This window comes from Amphiura filiformis, chromosome 14, assembly GCF_039555335.1.
Source record: "Amphiura filiformis chromosome 14, Afil_fr2py, whole genome shotgun sequence".
NCBI lineage: Eukaryota > Metazoa > Echinodermata > Ophiuroidea > Amphilepidida > Amphiuridae > Amphiura > Amphiura filiformis.
Window position 1 is genome coordinate 27,269,343 of NC_092641.1, and position 19,569 is coordinate 27,288,911.

Genomic DNA, 19,569 nt, shown 5'->3' on the forward strand with positions numbered 1-19,569 from the left:
TCTAGATCAACGGCCGACACATGTTTTCACATGAGCCTTAGGTTTCATTGCACCTAGTAGCACAAAGGCAAATCAAAAGAATGGATACTTCCATATTGATGCTATACTCCAGGGAAAGTCGGAATATAGACGGAACGGACTTACGACACATCGTGTATAAACACACTCGCTATAGTCGTTCTCTTTTTATGAGATATTGATACGGCACCGAAGACTACAGCTGTTCAGAACTCAGCCAGAAACCCTGTTTCCAGACGAAAACCTTGATGTTGTCACAATGAATCCAAAGTAATTATATCGTCAAGACACCCACATAGAGGAATACGACATCTACCCTGAATACGTTATGGCGACTTGTAGATGTCACGTGCGCATTTATAAAAGCGCATTTATATATATACCCGAAGTCCACTGATAACGTATGAAATAAAATGTTTTTCAAGCATTCATGCAAAATTTTTGTAAATGTGACTTATTCTTTATGGAATTACTGACATTTATACAGTGTGATACTGGTAGTGTACAGTATTTTTATTAATGATTCGAGACAAATTTGTCAATTTTGTGATGATTGCTTCGGAAATATACCGATTTGAAACGACTAATTTCAATATGATAATAAGAAAAATATGAGCATTCATCTGATACCAAAATATATAGTTTAGTTTAGTTTAGTTTATATTCGGATATCACTTTTACATCAGTGGCACTCATCAATATGATGGTGCATTCAAAAACATTTAAATAATAGCAATGTAGATAAATATATAAAACAACATTAAATTAAATTAAAATTAAACAGAAGTACATACAAATAATGATACGTATCAAACATGAAAAAAAAAAATACAAAAATATTTACAAGTAAACATGAAAAATACAAATATGTTCAAGTAAACCTCATTATATGTACATCAAGTAGCCTACTCAAGGACATTAATCAGAACTTAAGTAAATAATAAAGACATTATTTATGGTGCCTTCAAATGTGTCCTTAAAGACCATGCACGTTTTATGTACGATTTACAATAGGCATCAAATATATCATCAATACTATTTTGGAATTCTGGGGAGAATAGTATGTATCCATGACCATCAAATACATTACTACCTAGAGCAAAACACAATTTGATATTCATCTCACTGCATATAAAAATATTCCAAACATACAAGAAACAATTATTGCAAAGATTATTCTTAAGAATATTCAGTTCGTCATATCTGACACCCTTTAGTGCTTTACATTTAAACATAAAATGTAAAATATCCTCTGTGTCATCATTACATAACGTACATATACCACTTAAGTTATTATCCCAAATGCTTAACTTTCTATCTAACGAGAGTGTATTAGATCGTGCTCTGAACTTCATACTTGCACCATAAAAATCTAGTTTGTCAAGCAAAAAGTTTCATATTCCTTCAAAGAAGATTTACGACATGCTGATTCATACCAATTTTTCACACGGTATTGATTATGCATATGATTGAAAGACTTAGATAAACTATTGCTTAATGACTGAGTATTTGAACCCATTATATGACTCATACCAATATCATTTAAAGTACTCCTTAATGAGTTAAGCCATTTCCAATAAATCGGATGTGAGTTTTCAGACATAATAAGAAGAGCGTTGATAATTAACTTTGGCCATCTATGTAAGTCCATTGAAAGCAATCTTGAGAGATACTTAATTTTCACCTTATCATGCATACTTTTAAAATCTTCCCAACCTAAATCACCAATAAGTGCTTCTGCTGGGGTGTTTCTTGGGGCTTTAAGAATAGTCCTTGCCATTTGAATTAGGAGACTGTCAAGTTTTTTATAATCACTAGGCTATATGATGAAATCGCACATGCATAATTAATAGCTGGTAAAGCCAAAGATTTCCAAAGAATATTACCATAATATACTCTATTGAAGTCGTCCTGGTTATCAATAATTGACTTAACATATCCAATCAAACGATTTCCCTTTTTTATGACTTCAGATATATGAGAGTGATCAGATAGATTCCTGGTGATATGAACAGCTAGGTACTTGTACATATCTACTTCCATAATGTGATTGTCTGCACGATTCCATAATTTGTTATAATTAACACGTTTACCAACAACAAGAACATTAGATTTAGTGTGATTAAAATTAAGACGCCACTTATTTGAAAATTCGGCTGCAATATTAAGCATTCGTTGTAAGTCATTTTCATCTTTAGCTATGAGAACAACATCGTCTGCCCAAAAAAGGCATTTTATGTTAACACCCATAATATGAATTCCAACATCATGTTTGCCCCGCATTTTTGATAATTCATTTATATAAATACAGAAAAGAATTGGAGATAAAACACAGCCTTGATTAACACCTTCTTCTACATCGAAATAATCTGTGACTATGTCCCCAAATTTGACATTACATTGGACATTTTTATACAAACTCTCTAAAATATTCCATACCCTTCCTATGATGCCAACATTCCAAGCAACTGACAAGAGACCCTTTCTCCATACAGTATCAAATGCTTTTCGGAAGTCCAGGAAGGCCATATATGTTGGTTTATTCTCATCAAGTCTTGCAGCTGCAATACCTTTTAAAGTCAGGATATGATCCTCACATCTATGATCTTTCCTGAAGCCTCCCTGCACTTCCGAAAGAATATTATTATCTTCAATGAAAGACGAAATTCTATTTGAAATGATTCGATTGAAATGTAATTCCCCTATATGTGACCCGGCAGCACAAATGAGCCGTAAATTCCCTAAATTGTATTCTGAGTTACGGTATAAAATGTGTACGAAGGTCGTATTCATCGATAACTAAAGCTGGCGCGACATCTGACTCATTTTGATAGTCACAACACCAATCAATAATCCTATTATTGAAGTGGATAATAAGCTTCTACCTTAGATGGCTATAGAACTTTTAATAGCTCTGGTCTTTGTTTGCTTTTGCTAAATCCTTTTCATGCATAACCAACAATTAACAATGAGAGAAGCTTCTTAAACCTCGTTGACTTGGGGATGATTTGAAATGACCGCCAATTATGACTGTTTGATATTTATTGCCAGCAATGTGGAAAAAGAGACGCATGTATAAATGAAAAAGCTATAATTTTGTTGAAGGAGCAAAGTTTAACAAACCATAACCCCGCTTTTGGATATCGTTTGAAGTCAAATAATATACCATTTTTAAGTTTATGATGTTTATTTTTGAAACACGAAATAAAACAAAATTGACCGGGGAGGAATTTCCTGAAGCCTCCCTGCACTTCCGAAAGAATATTATTATCTTCAATGAAAGACGAAATTCTATTTGAAATGATTCGATTGAAAATTTTGGAAACACAAAATGTTAATGTAATTCCCCTATATGTGACCCGGCAGCACAAATGAGCCGTAAATTCCCTAAATTGTATTCTGAGTTACGGTATAAAATGTGTACGAAGGTCGTATTCATCGATAACTAAAGCTGGCGCGACATCTGACTCATTTTGATAGTCACAACACCAATCAATAATCCTATTATTGAAGTGGATAATAAGCTTCTACCTTAGATGGCTATAGAACTTTTAATAGCTCTGGTCTTTGTTTGCTTTTGCTAAATCCTTTTCATGCATAACCAACAATTAACAATGAGAGAAGCTTCTTAAACCTCGTTGACTTGGGGATGATTTGAAATGACCGCCAATTATGACTGTTTGATATTTATTGCCAGCAATGTGGAAAAAGAGACGCATGTATAGATGAAAAAAGCTATAATTTTGTTGAAGGAGCAAAGTTTAACAAACCATAACCCCGCTTTTGGATATCGTTTGAAGTCAAATAATATACCATTTTTAAATTTATGATGTTTATTTTTGAAACACGAAATAAAACAAAATTGACCGGGGGAGGAATTTACTGCTCATTCGCCGTGAACGGTCACATATATGTGACCCGTTCCGACCAAACCAGGAACAAGTCGCATTTTTTACATTTCATGGGACAATAAGCTTAAAAATGATACCAACATTATATACATAGCATCAATAATTTTCAAGATAATTTTGTAAATGATACCTTGATAATTTTGCCAAATTGCTGGTCTGAATAATAATTATACTAATTAGTTTCCTGCCTTACACAGGATTAAATAGGGATTATCATAGTTCAACTGTCAATTATTGATTAAATAAACCTATTTTTGATAAGTACTTTCAAGGATTTGAAAATCCACTTAGTCCCAAAATCAAATACCATGAATTTAAGAATTCCAAATTTTTTTTTTTTTTTATGGGAATGTCATCTTTAAAGGCGTATAACTCAAAAGCATGCCTGGCGACTTGTTCCAGGTTTTGTTGAAGCTGGTCACAAATGTGATGAGATAAAGTGCGGGATTAATCAGGTTATCCACCTTTAACATACTTGGATTTTTATACAGATGCCGTTTGGAACCAACATTATGTTCACACATCAGCTTTAATGAATATATCAACATACTTTAATTTGAAGATACAACCAAAACAGATTCCATAGTAAAATCAATTTGAATTCATATACCAGACAACTTGTATCAACATGCAAATGCATGGGTTTGAAGGTACAACATAACTATCATATAACCATGGAACGTGTATCAGGCACATTGCCCATAATAACACGCATGGGTATGTAGACACATTTGCAACAATCAGGTTTAAAATACAACAAACCATAATGGAATCAATTGGATTCGTAAACCAAGTACATTGTCTGTTTTTAATTTTTAATCCTCAGGAACATTTGAGGCGTTCAGATAGCCCATTATCATGATATCATTGTGGCTCTAATTAGGGTTTTAGATGCCGTTTACGGGCGTTCAATGTGCGATTTGGTCTTTTGTTGCCCTCGCGTTTTTGGTACGCTTATACTTTTGGCTACAATTAGTGTTTTTTAATCCTTTTCTTTGGTTTGTGCTCCAATTTGGGCCTTTTTAGCCGCTGTGTCCGATTTCTAGCACTGCTTATTTTTCGGGTATTTACACGTTGGGGTATTGCACTCGACGGTTTAGTTTTGGGTATCTGTCGCCGATACACTCTGTCAAATAGGACTTTCTTGTGTTCTGCAACAGTGTTGCAAAATTGCGATGAATTTTCCTTTGGCGTAAACTCCACGTGTTTCGTTCTCTTCTTATTCAACTTCTCGTAGGTTAAATTCGCATTTGCACATTGCTTAAATATATTGCTATTCAACTGTCTAAAATATTTCAAATCTTCTTCAAATGTCGGCCCGTATTCCTTAACCTTCCGCCACAATGTTTTGTTGAAATAGTCATACAGCAGCACGTCGGCATGGTTCCACGTTGATACTTTCTGTCTAACTTCGTCTGACAAATTCCTCCTGTCTTCTCTGGAATTCTTTTTTATGTAAACTATATCTTCAAACTCCCAGCAGAGTTCTTTCGCTAAGATAACTAAAGATTCATCAAAGTATTCCGCTAAAAGAATCATATTGAATTCTTTACCAAGACGTCTGATAGTTGCATTGATAATAGTATCGTTTTTAAAATCTTTAATATCTAATCCCAAGTCATATATTTGGCTATTTTGTGCATAATAATATCTCCGCCCAGCCATACCCTCGTACTTCGTCGTCTTTAATATGTCGCGGTAATATTCTGGTTTCATAAGGAATGTCTCTATCCGCCTGTCTTTACGTATGGTCGGAGCTTTGCTGAAAGCATCTTGAAACATAAATTCTTCAAATGCGGATTCCCATTGCGCTGCTGGCTCACGTATAATTGTGATGTACCTACAGCCTGTTTTCATTAACATATCCATGTTTTTTCTGTTATACCGCATATGCACGGCAAGCATGTCGTAAATGTAGTTCTTGTAATCTTTATATTTCACTTTCAGAGGGGGAAGTAAAAATTCTTTTGGGCTTTTAATGAGAGTCCCATAGAGAGTCCCATAGAAGTGACCATTTTTGGAAGATGTTTTATTGAATACGAAAGACAAATTGTGAAAGAAGCCGAATCGGTTGACGATTGTTTGTAGCGTGGAACTGCCAGTTTTGTGTGTTTTTATGAACACGAGCGTAGTCAAAGGCGATGTGCAATTCTTTTTGGCGAGACTCAGGTAAGACGTTGGTGTAACTAATGAAGTAGGACTTCTTTTGATTGCAATTGCTGTGTGTCGAAGTGTTGCATGTTGAGTTGTTGTGTTGGAGACACTGGAACTCGATTGGTATGACCTCACTTGACTACAAGGAAACAGAATAAGCATCTATTAGATTCCGGTCGTGTTTTTTAAAACATTATGATTCGTCCCAGTTTTACAACCTTTTACTACGCGTATTTTGGAGCACAAAATACAAAACTGATCAAGAAGCTACAGATACGCATCTTATCCTAGGTGCATCTTCAGGACGTCTATAATCTGGCGGCAGAAGGTCGTTGACATGTGACAAGGTGGTGTTGTCGGAGGTTATAGATCTTGAGTCAAACTTCTTTTTGCCGGTAGATCACTAGACGGCCTGAAGATGCGCCTAGTATATAAGTTGCGATATTGTAGCCTCTAAAATTAATGTGAGACCAATTTAATATTTTTTAAAGCTGGACGAATGATAACCTCCACAAACTTTTACTACACGCAAAAAGTATCCGAACAATGGAATTTGGGGAGCTACACAGATAATTGGATGGATGTTACAACCTAAGTGCGGATAGGTTTGCACTGCATCCGGTATAAGTCTAGTTGATGCGATCTGACTGTGATGTTTCACCATAGCAGCGAAATTCCAGCACTTTGAACCCTCTAAGATCTGGAAAAAGGCGCGATATAAATTTAAAAAAAATATTTTTTTTAAATTTCATAAGCATCGTCTTAAGGACACTAAAACTAAATTGCAAAATGAAGTAGGCGATAGGTGGAGATCTTGCACGATACAAAGATATTAACGTCATTCATAACCATCACTTTCATCTCTTCACTTTACAAAATTACACACAAAAATCGATCAGGCTAAAACAGGACGACCAATATCAGAAGTGCGAATCCCAATTTGTGCAAATATGGTAGCGCGCAATCCAAATACGACGGCCAGCGCTCCCGTAATTTGTTCGACGCACAGCACAGCGCGCGCGGAGGTCACTAATATTTACGCTGACGGCGCGGAGGTCCACTGTCGAATATTGGTAACCCCGTTCAGCGTTTGTGTTTTGGCAAATAAATAAAAATGATTGGATCGCATGCATCGCGTATATTAATGAGGTTATCATGAATTGCTACCTTATATATTGTGCAGACTGTAGTTATTGCGTTTATGCTTTGGATGACGGAATGACCACACTAATGCCATGACCATAAATCACACTGGCGAACTTAGAATATTCCCCGTAAAAGTAGTGATGTAATAGGATTAATTACCTTCGAGATAGGTTGACACTATTTTTGAATGTACTGTCCCGCACATAGTTTTGACCTTTTTGCTTATAAGCCCAGAAGGGTATGTCACGTCACAGATGAGATACGTAAAGGTATATTTTTTCTGGATCGTCATGACAAGAGGAATAATTTGGGGTACTTTTCAACAGCATTTGAGAAGTTTTAATTTTGACCTCTGTGATAACTTTGACCGCCACATCTCAAAATGCTCAATGCTGACAGAAGTCCAGTAAAGTTATTTTTGAAGTTAGTGGTCTTGAGAAGCAGTATCCATCAAAAACAAAACTATGAATGTTTGGTAGCAACGGGTTTAGCTTGTTGCAATTTTGGTAAATAATCATGATAATGGGACAAAGTAAAGCTAATTGCCGATATAAGTGGGTTTCGTTTGAGAATCTGTTACGCGCAGAGTAGCATAACATAACATGCTTTCAAGTCTGAAAGACAATTATGTGGACTCCATTAATTGCAAGTGTTTGCTATGTTTTTTAAGCTATACGGAAGTTAGCACGCTTACTATTCAGAAGGCCACATTAAAAGCCAATAAGACATAAAACACTGACTGAGGTTGATTTAATTAATCAATATTGTTATACCATGTACACGTCATGTTTGTCATACAATTTGTATTATATTGTGATTTTCAAAAAATGAAAATTATTTGATATCAGAAAGACATACTTCGTATTCAGAATGCAATTCGATAGGTCTGAGGTGCTCTCATGTCCCAAAAAATACTGTCGAAACGCAATAAACGCTCATTCTAGATCCCTTAATGTTGCTTATAATGTTTAGATATCCATGATATACTTACGGCAATCGTAAACTTGTAGACCTGGGTGACAGGACCAGTGGGTAGACGGCGCAGCAAATAAACACTATAACTGCAGTCAACAACACGAAACAGAATTTCTGAGAATGAATATATAGAAAGAAGCTGGATTATGTTTTAGACTTTTGATACTATAATATATTTTGTTCCAACTTGCCAAACTTAAAGTTGAAGTGTAACGACGGATACATGGATAAATTGCTTATCACAGTGATCAATGTGATAGCTTTTAACAGTGCCCGGGTATGCAACTTTAGAAGTGACTGTATGTGCCAGTCATAAAAGGCTAGCAACTATTTTAAACTGTTGCGATTCATAAGTTCACAGCATCTTGCGAATGGTAGTGAGCTTTGGCACAGATTGCATTGATCATTTCATAGCAAGTGTGTAGAAAAATGCAAGTATCACAGATGTACTTTTGTAAGTTCTTGAGTTACGTTGTAAAGAGGGCTAAAACAACAACACTTGTGTAACAATTACATAACTCGTTAACAACAATAGATCAAAAAAGTGTTCAAATTATAAGATCTGTAGAATAAACTTTTGCAAAACGTCAAAATAAAACATCATTATGATATAATGCGCAATTCACACACTCGATACAGTATATCCCCACACACCGAAGTTATTTCAATACATATCTCGTCTACATTGTACGTACAAGGTAGACGAGATATACTGAACATCGCGGCACACACAATGCTGTTACACACCGACTGCACGTAGAACAGCACAGTACAGTATAGCACAATAACGTATCGCTAGAATTGTCACTTCCAATGACGTTGATAAATCTAGCAAATAAACCCATAAATATCCATCCTTTATGTCTCAACGATGTCTATGCATAACTTATCAAACGAATCTCGAGTTTGGTGCAAGCTGATTGACTCAAACCTACCTATTTGAATTAAGTTTCAGGAGGCAGTACGCAGCACGACCAACACGTGTGTCCACCATTTGCCTAACAATAATTGGTTAAATTCCGCGGCGCGAGATGTATCGTTAATTATGATCTTAAAGGGTCATTCAGCATGTTCTGGTATATTTTTTAATTTCAATTTTTGAAAAAAAATTGTATAATGACCGACCATATATAGTAGGCCCACAAATTAGAAAAGTTAAATATGAAGAAAACTATTTTCTCACGTCAAATTATCATGTCTGTTATGGTCAGTGCCTTCTAAGGTCCTGCCTGGATCACATTAAAGCCTTTATAGGATTGCGAGCATTCCGCTATAAAATTTAGACTTACTTTATCTTGTATCAGAATATGCTTGCAACAAAACGGTATTCACACACACAAACATATAGTTTTGAGTAGGCCTAGTGATGAGAAATCCATAACTTTCATAAATCATGCTGTTTTGTCAAAATTCTGTAAATGTCCCTTTAAACAAGTGGGATTTTTCCGTAACTAACCCCGTTGCTTAAAGGCTTTAACTTGTGAAAAGTTACCGGATCTTAAACTTTTCTGTTTAAACCTGTTAAACCAAGTTGTTTAAAAGAAAATGTGCGCCTTTAAACAGATATTGTTTAAAATCGTAAACTTTTTTTCTTAAAAAGCGCGATCTTAACTTCTGAGATAAGAGTGTAGTCAAATCTTCATACGTTGCACTTCCAGTCGCGGTAGCTTACTGTTCTGAAAATCGGTTTTTGGTTGCTTCGACCAGCAATACCTAGCCTACCCTTAAGCACTCTTTTGTATAGATAGGCGAAGTTAAAACAAATCATGTATTTTAGAGCATTACATTTCCCAGTGTATCCGACGTAAGCTCAAAAATAGTCGGTGTTTTTAGACTGTAACACATTTTGAAACTAGTCAAATCTTCATACGTTGCACTTCCAGTCGCCGTAGCTTACTGTTCTGTACGCCGACGTAAGCTCAAACATAGACGGTGATCTATTTAATTATGCATGTTAATTAGCATATTTATGTCAGATAAATTGTAAGGATCTACCGTGTATTATGTAGTTCCTTAATGTAATGACATTCATATTTGATGCTTTGTTACAATTTGTTTATCACTTTTTTTTGTGGTAAAAATTCTGAAAAAAATGTGTTAAAACATGGCAATGGTTGAAGGGAGTAATGTGCTTTCTGAAATTGTTTAATTAATAAATTGACAAAGATAATGTACGTTTTTTGTATGTTTGTATACAACAATTTGCCAAATTGAAGCAAAACTGGGGTAATATGGTTCAAAAGCGGAATAAATTCGCGTGAAGCGCGTAAAATTTGGCACTTTTTGGGATAAGATGGTTTAATATGAGGTTAATTTGGTCAAAAAAACAAATACAGGCGTCAACTTTGAGAAGATCTGGATCTGGATCTGGAACAATATTCTCAATGGTCTTGAAGAGCCAAGCGAGAAGAATCTGTGATTTGCGCGAGGGTAATTTAGTCGTTTTGTTGCGTGCGTAGATGAGTTATTGTTGCTTCTTTGAACTGTTTATTGTCTTGTATGATTGCTATGGTTGCTGATAGAGAGTTCCAATCCTTTATGGTCTGCGGGAAAAAGGAGTATTTATGGCAGTCCTTATTAGATGTCTTCAGCTTGTATGCTTGGCTGTGGTTGTTTCTGGATAGGCGTGTGACCGGTTGTAAGAATTTTCCTGCCGGAATGGCAGCCTGACCACGATGAATTTTGTGAAACATTGATAGTCGAGTTGCTTTTCTTCTGTTTTCGAGTGTATCCCATTGAAGGGCGTCCAACATGGCTGTAACACTGCTTGTGCGTCTGAAGTCATTGCAAACAAATCTCGCTGCCCTTCTTTGTATCTTTTCAAGTTGGTCTTTGAGATCTTGGGTATGGGGATCCCATATGGTAGAAGAGTACTCCAAGTGGGGTCGGACTAAGGTCTGGTACGCTGTAGCTTTCAGGTCCTTTGGACAAGAATATAGGTTACGCCTAATAAATCCCAGGACCCTATTGGCATTAGCCACTTTGGATTGGATATGATTGGAAGATGAGTGTATAATTGTCCACCCCGACACAATATTGGGGGGTGTATCCCCATCTCCGGGATCTACACCTATGGTTTCTTACCATGGTGTTGACTGTTATAAAAACTACACACTGTGACATGTTCAGAAAATTAATACTGTTACACGTTTCATAAGTGTTACAAAAAGGTGTTTAGAATCTAAACGCTTGAATTTTACAGTGTACCCTATAAAAATTGTTTCAAGTCTACACCACATTGTTATATTAACATAAACAATAAAAACCTTTTAGACTGCAACAAGTCCGTCCTAAAACATTGTTTATAAGATGGCATAGTGGACTATAGTTTGCTACAACATTCTTCTTCAAAATGATATGAAGGTTCGTTCACGAACCATGTGCGCGCAATGAAAACAATGTTCTTCACAGCTTTAGGGTTCCAACATTTCTGTTTTCTGTCTTTTACAGCTTAAGGATTTGTTTAAGTGGTCTGCAAATATTCTCCCTTCGTCGCCATGCTAAACATATTTATACACGTGCCAAATTTTGTGGAAACAAAGTTGAAAAATCGTAAACATCCCTTTCATGCCTGCCCATAATTACAAAATATTTTACAAAAATGGATGGAAAAAATGTATCAACATCACACTCCACCCACCCGTATACCCTCATTTGTTTCGCTAACATGGCTCAACTTGGTCGGACAAATACATTATTTCATAATTATTTTTGTCTTCCTATTTATCTTTTAATACTTTCATGTGAGTTGTTTGTTACTTTTGAGAAATCGATCTTGAGACTATATGATGGCCATATCAGTTCAAGCACTGCCGAAAGTAATGCAATCCTTCGTCCGATCTGTTTCTGTTGTACTATTGAAATTAATATTATTAAATTGTAAATGAACACAAGTTTTTTAATTTTTTTGTTTTTGATTTTTTTTTTGCTATCGGAAGGGAAAAAAGAAACGAAAAAGGAGAGAAGATGAACAAAGAAGTCACTTGGTACCCCCTGGATTCAAACCTCGGCCCCCTCGCATGACACGCTGAAAATCACCCACCTGCCCGGCCAGCGATTCACTGGGTATATATATATATTTCATACACTCTTATATCAAAGCAGCCAATCAGAAAAGCTGTTAGAAAAATACGAAACATGCATTGATTGTGTATATTGTGCACTCCGCGTACTACGCGCAGTGTTTCTCACGCGTTCGCGTCGCGTAGGATTGATTCATTTTTCGGGCGGGTTGATGCATTTAGATTTGGTTCTGTTTTCCAACATTTTTAGTGATAATTTGTTTTAAAAAAAAAGTAAAAATCACGTATTTTTTTCTTCTCGTGTATGAAATAGATTAATAAACTTGTATTACTTATTGCTCGAGAAATTAGACAAAATAATGCACTTGTGCCTGATGTTGATGCGTCTAATGCACTCCCCCCTTCGGGGCTCGTGCATTAGACGCATCAACATCAGCACGCGTGCATTATTTTGTCTAATTCTCCCAATAAATAATACGCGTTCATTAACCTATAAATATATCACTTAGACTGATTGCGTCATCACATCACGTGCAATGCATGCACGATAAGTAGTTATATTATAATAGCTGTATGGAATTGAGGCTGGAATTTGAATATAAAGATGCTTTCAGAGTCGAATGTATTCTGCAGATAAGATTATACTCCACCTTATAGGCCTACAATCATGTGCCAAGATTAACAATGAAAACTTAAGGGATGGGGTATGAGCTTTTGGACAGTATTGGATATTATGACATTATTATTATAATTCTTAGTTTCCAGTGACTCATACAGCGTGCGCACTATAGTAAGAAGAACATGAACATGGAAATTAGAGTAGGTTTTTGCGTTTAATTTGGCTTTCATGTAAAAAGTGGACTTTGCCCTCTCCCTAAATGCATATTATGCCGATATTAGCATATTCATGTTACAACTTTCATGAAAAATATTTCACTTTGGGCAATCCCATACTTCTAGGTAGGAAAAAAGCAGTATAATTAGATAGGAAAGTAATAGTTTTAGTTGGAATTGTCACAAATAATGTTTTGACTTTTACTGGGTAACAGATCACTCACAGATTAAAGAAATAAACATTTAAATTCACCTGTTTTGGAAGAGTGACATATTCTAAAATGTGTTGAAATTATTCGGTAAGAAATTATTTGATAAGAATATCTGTTAAAACACGAACAAAACTATGTTTCTAAAATGTGATGTGATCAAGCAAAATCAGTCGGAACTCGGAAATATAAAATTATCAGTTTCTTATAAAATAGTAAAAGCATTTACAAAGCTGCATTTTGCAGAAAACCCCGTTGTAATTGAACAACCAGTTCCAAAGAGAGCAATTTAAGGGGTTCCAAAACAACAGGAAACAAAGGAAATATTTCCTTTGTTTGGCTATATCTCAAAATCAATATTTGCGAGTTCCGACTGATTTTGCTTGATCGCATCACAAATATAAAGTATTGCCAAACCAGTATTGACAAGGTATTTACTAGTACTTTCAAAGTTTACAAGTATTTCCCAGTAATTTTCGGTATCAGAGATGCCACTATTCCTTCTTTTGCCCGAATTTCTTATTTTATAAAGTCAAAATTTCCACACTTCTAAATATCTTCATCCCATTTTGACATTTTTTTAATCCAAATTTACACATTATTTCAGACATTCTTTCAGAAAGTTTCAGGGTTTCTGAGTGGCCTTAATAAAACTGACATATCTGTGGTATATGTTAGTGGTATTTTCCATCCAAGGCGGTAAATGTACTAGAATTTGGCAATATATAGCCAACCCAGAATTATATTGACCTATTTCACTATGATTAAATTTTATTTTTCCAATTGTTATATTAAAGTAAATAACATACGCCTCAATGTTTCACAGAAAAATAAAGATCCATGAAGAATCACACTTTAAAGGTCTAAAAATCTGAACCAAAAAAACAACAACAACATGTATTCTTTCAACATTTAAAGTTCAGATTGATTGCATGAAATTATAATACTATTACCTATTTGTTCATACTCAAAAACTTGAAATGAGCAAGGTATATCTGGAATAAGTTTCAAGTAATGTTTAAAATCTATTAAAACACGCCTAGCTCAAGAATCCACGTTTATGGGTTCAATGAATTCTTTCAGGTTTGTGTGGAAATTGCTCAAAATTATATGAATTTTTAGCTTCCTATAATATTGTGTGATTTCAGAAGTTAAAAACATGGTAAATGAATAGATTGGCAGAAAAGATTGGCAAAAATATATACATCACTTTCAGTATTCAACATCACTTTCAAAATGCAAGTTGATTTCAAGAGATGCGCCATGGTGCTAGTTTTATGATAGTTATTATATGGTGCCCAATTTTTTGTGGGCAACATAATTTACTGGGTGGATACCTTTGGGCAATGGACAAGTTAAATTTACTGGGTGAGCAAATGCCCACCCAGTTAACATCTTATTCCTCCCTGCCACCATGGTCAATACAAAGATATTCAAGATGGGTCTACTATTGGATGTTGTTTATTTCCTATACATAAACCTAGCAAGCTTAAAAAGGGCTAAAAACAGTGGTGACCATATACAAGATGACACCATTACAAAAAAATTCAGCATTTTACAAATGAAATACATGTAGGCCTATAAAAAACCCTTTTTCTCTACTGTTATGTATATTTCATTGATGCTTTTGATGTAATGTGCAATCATATGACCTATGCCTTAAATGATGTTTTTATTGTATTGCTCTTGATGTAATTTGTTGTTATATGTACAATCGTATGATATAATGTTTTATATGCCGTTTTTATTGTGTATTATACAGGGTGTCCCAGAATGATTTGTACCGTGTTTGCAAAAATAACTAAAAATAGAAGACGGGCAGTGTATCTATTTTTGATACCAGCATTATACTGTTGGACATGTCTCCTACTTATTCTGTTAATTTCAGCACGCTACCTTTATTTGTTTTGGCGTGGCATACAATAATGTAAAATCAATGAAAAACAACTCGCATACCTTTGAAAAATGCCAAGATACGATTAAATGAAGAACGTGGGATGTTTGGCACAGCATTTCGACGACAACTACTGTTGGGGTTGCGCCTTAAAGCTTGCCGGACAGCTGCAATGTTCGCTCTAGTTCTTACAGTCTTACGAGTACCTGAAGCTTCACTCTGCCGATTCCTGACAGTTCCGTGCTCGTCAAACTTCTTAACGTTATACACTATCGTCTAATGAATCTTCTTTGCGTCTCAACATAGCTGCCGGTTTGCCAGTAAGTTTTTGAAAGAAATCCACGGTGCTGTACAGTAAATTGAGGAGCCGTCTTTTCTGTACCACAAACAGTTCGATCTCTGCAAGCAGTTCAAATGACATGGACCTCACACCACAATAACTATATTTAAAACTACCGCCAAAGAGAAAATGGGATTAGGCCACAAATCCTTAATTCCATATAATGATTGCTTCGTAACGTCATAAATAATAGATAGATATCGGCTATTTAGTGGAAATATGAACAGGGCACAACTAAAATACCTGCATAACTTTTTCCAAATAACTTTGTGCTGAACGGTTAGTAATGTTACAGATTTTCAAAGTAGGTTGAGTTGTCAAAACTTAGAATTCACCATTTTTACGCAATCTTCTATAACTTCTACTAGAAACGTCCAATTTTTAAAATCTAAAAAATCTGAGAAAGCTAAATATATGTAGAACTTAAAATGCAAAACAATATGACCATTTAACATGCCCTTCATACCTAAAAATTCCATCTTTCCCGGTATAGATCATTCTGGGACACCCTGTATGTATGGCCCTGTGCCACCTGGGAACCAAGGGAGAACAGTGCCAGTGCATTGATTGGTCACCCCAGGTTAAATAATAAATAAATAAATAAATAAATAAATAAATAAATAAATAAATAAATAAATAAATAAATAAATAAATAAATAAATAAATAAATAAATAAATAAATAAATAGATAAATAGATAAATAAATACATAAATAAATAAATAAATAAATATCTATTGAGGCGTTAAAATCGACCGTTTTCAGGTCAACTAGTTCATGCTGTGTTCTGAACCACGATAAAAAATATCACAACAATCGATACCATTCATAGCTAACTTATACAGTGATTGATTTTCTTCCTACCGGTCAGTAGCCTGACGGTGTTTTTAAAATTTAAGATATTTTCCCTAATATTCAAACTAATGTAATGAATGCAGCAATTAATATTGCCTATTGTTTTAATATAGGCCTACTCAAAGTATATGACGCATAATGTACTCGTGCAAATGCCTTCGTCAAGATAATCGCACTTGCCATGGAGTTATTGCATTTAACTCAGGGGCCTATCGGCTCTCGAGCAAACTCCACGGCGCGTGCGATTATCTTGACAAGTTCATTGCACTCAGTTCATTATCCTTATCATAAATTCAGGCTGTGAAATCCCACTGTTCTATTATGAAGTCCTTTGTAAATCCTAGGCCTACTTGGTCTTGTGAAGTCATGCATGGGAAATCCTACATGTTTTGATAATTTAACTCTGTCATCTTAAGGGAGAGTGCGGATAATATCTGGAATAGCCCATTGGGTGGATTCAAATCGATGGTATTGTATTATATTGCAACCTTTCATCATTCGTTTGTTTACGACTACACGAGTAATTAAATGCAGTTTAAAATGCACAAGGCCGCATTATTTCAAATTTCAGGTATGATGGACCCGATTATAAGTAGGAATGCGTGAAATTGGGATTGTCTGTAGCTAATGTAAGAAAAGACACCTACCTGATTCATTGTTATCAACTACTATTCCCTGTTTGGTCACGAACACGACAGTGGATTGTCACCTTAGAAAGTCAGGTACTCCGAAATTTGGATCCGAGTAGATGTTCCTTTCTCTACAAGCCTTGTCCGCCTTTACAGAAATGTTAAAACATGTTAAAAAAAGGCTGTCCGAAAAGATAATAAAAGATGGAAATTGCTTTTAATGCAAAATATGATAATAGCAATTTCCAGCATGTTATTCTCCTTGGCGCCTTTTTGTGTATCAGGAGTTTTGTCAAGCGTCTGTTTCTTTGAAAATTATGTCGTTAGAAGCGTTTTTTCCATCACAATATCGGCAGCCATTATGATATTAATGAATACATTTCCACTTGCATTGCCGATTGGTACTGAGTAAATGATTTACATAATGTAACACATACATGAACTTTGTATTCATTCAAAACATGAGTCAAAAACTGCAAAACGGATACGACCTTTATATGACCGGGTGTTGCATGTGTTACAGACGCGTATACAGGGTGTATCAAAAAAATTGAGTATACAGTTTCAAAAATACGACTAGATTAAAAGTATCAGGTATTTTGTCAAAATGATATAATTGACAGCTGCATCAACATTTCTTTATTTTGGACTTAAGTGGTTTTTTAATCATATACAAAGACAACAATGTTAGAATGAGATTACCACTAGTAAGATAATACAAAATAAAGCACACAGGTATGTATAATGTTGATAAGCATTCTGCCATGTAATATAAACCACACACTTTCCTTTATTAAACCCATTTTTTGTTCAAAAGTCACTCTCTGGCAATGAATGTGTTACAAGTGGACTTTTATACATACTGGATTTCAATCAATGTGTTACAAGACTCAAATCATGGAATTGGGTGATTCTTTCATACATGCTATTTTTCACATGCTTAATAGACACAGAGAATGAATTTGAGTTGTTCTTTCATACATATTACAGGCCTATGTATAGCAACAATTTCCCATGCTTAACTCAATTTGGCCGAAGTATGGACTTAGGTGGCTTTTGTATCCATATATTCAAATATCGGATACATCCGGTTGTGTTTATATTGAATGTGGATAATTGGATCTGATATCAATCACGTTAACAGGACTAGCGTGGCATGGGTGTTGAAGTACAAGCGTCATGAAAACTTTTGTATGTTTGCTTGTATGTTTGTTCCTTTATTTGTGTGTTTGGTTGTTTGTTTGTATGAAACATAAAATTATATTATATAAATCCATTGTATGCACGCTCTAATTAGATTTTCACATCTAATATCCGTGAATTCCAAAACAAAATATTTCTCAAATACAAGGTCGAATCAATCGGAAATATAATGGACTTCTACTTACGGAATTCTCGTCCTAGAAATCTTGAATCAATGACTGGTGAGGTTGGAGACCCATGGCTTAAAGGGGGGCAAAAATAAAACAAGTCTACTAGGGGTTCCCTTTGGGTTATGTTTGTGAAACCAGATGCCTACTTCGTATGCTCAAATCGATCGTGCAACGTCATGAGGTGTTGGTGTGTTCGACAAAACCCACGAGTTTAATGTTTAGGGACGCGGAGTTAGGAACAGCCAAGAATGAAGTCCTTTAAACGATAGAGTGAATTTGAAATGTTGTCTACGTTTCTCGTATAGGCGATATTTTTACTACTATGGGTGTTGTTCCAATAGGGGAAACGAGGAACTAGTTACCTCGATATTTGATTTGTTTCCAAAGTAATGTAGGATAATGTCATCCTACTATGATAACTCATTTTTATAATTTTGAGTTCAAATACAAAATACGTTTAAGGTTAGCAACTATTTTCAACTATTGCGATTTGGTAGTTCACAGCTTCTTGCGAATGTTTGTGAGCTTTGGCAAAAATTACATTGGTCATTTCATAGCGAGGGTGTAGACGAATTCAAATGTCACAGATATACTTCTGTAGGTCCTGTGGTTCTTAAGTTATGTTGTAAAGAAGACTGAAACAACAATACTTTTGTAAAAGGTACAGAACTCATTAACATAAATAAATCAAGCAAGTTTTCAAAGTATATAATTTGTAGTGAATGAAGGGGATTTCATAGATATCTGAGGTCCAGGACACCTGAAATCGAAGATGGCCGCCCATAGCAATCATAAATCATCAAATTAGCCAGGTGAAATGACAATAACTCGGAATCTGCCTGACCTACAAGGGTTATTGAGGTATATATCCTCACTAAATCAAGGCTGGCTGAGTGAATGAAGGGGGTTTCATGGATGTCTGAGGTCTAGGACACCTGAAATCCAAGATGGCCGCCCATAGTTACCATAATCATCATATTTGCCAGATGAAATGACAATAATTCGGCTTCTGCTTGACCTTGACTACAAGATGGCCGCCCATAGTAACCATATAATATTTACAGTAACCAGGTGAAATGACAATATCTCGGTACCAGCAAACACAAAAACGTTTTTAAAACGTTTTAAATTAGAATTATATTTTGGCTTTTGGTTTAGGTAAAAATGTTTTAATAACATTAAAATGTCGGGTTATATAAAGGTCATGAAAA

General features: G+C 35.2%; 1 protein-coding gene across 1 annotated transcript; it reads right to left on the bottom strand.

The window, feature by feature from the left end:
* Window positions 1–2,722: 2,722 nt before the first annotated feature.
* On the bottom strand, window positions 2,723–17,369 carry LOC140169879 (galactosylceramide sulfotransferase-like). The gene is made up of 3 exons (XM_072193192.1): window positions 17,004–17,369; window positions 8,221–8,318; window positions 2,723–6,222 (listed from the first exon to the last, which is right to left on the bottom strand). The coding sequence occupies exons 1-3, from the start codon at window positions 17,010–17,012 to the stop codon at window positions 4,902–4,904; spliced, it is 1,428 nt and encodes a 475-aa protein (XP_072049293.1). The 5' UTR covers window positions 17,013–17,369; the 3' UTR covers window positions 2,723–4,901.
* Between the last annotated feature and the right edge of the window lie 2,200 nt (window positions 17,370–19,569).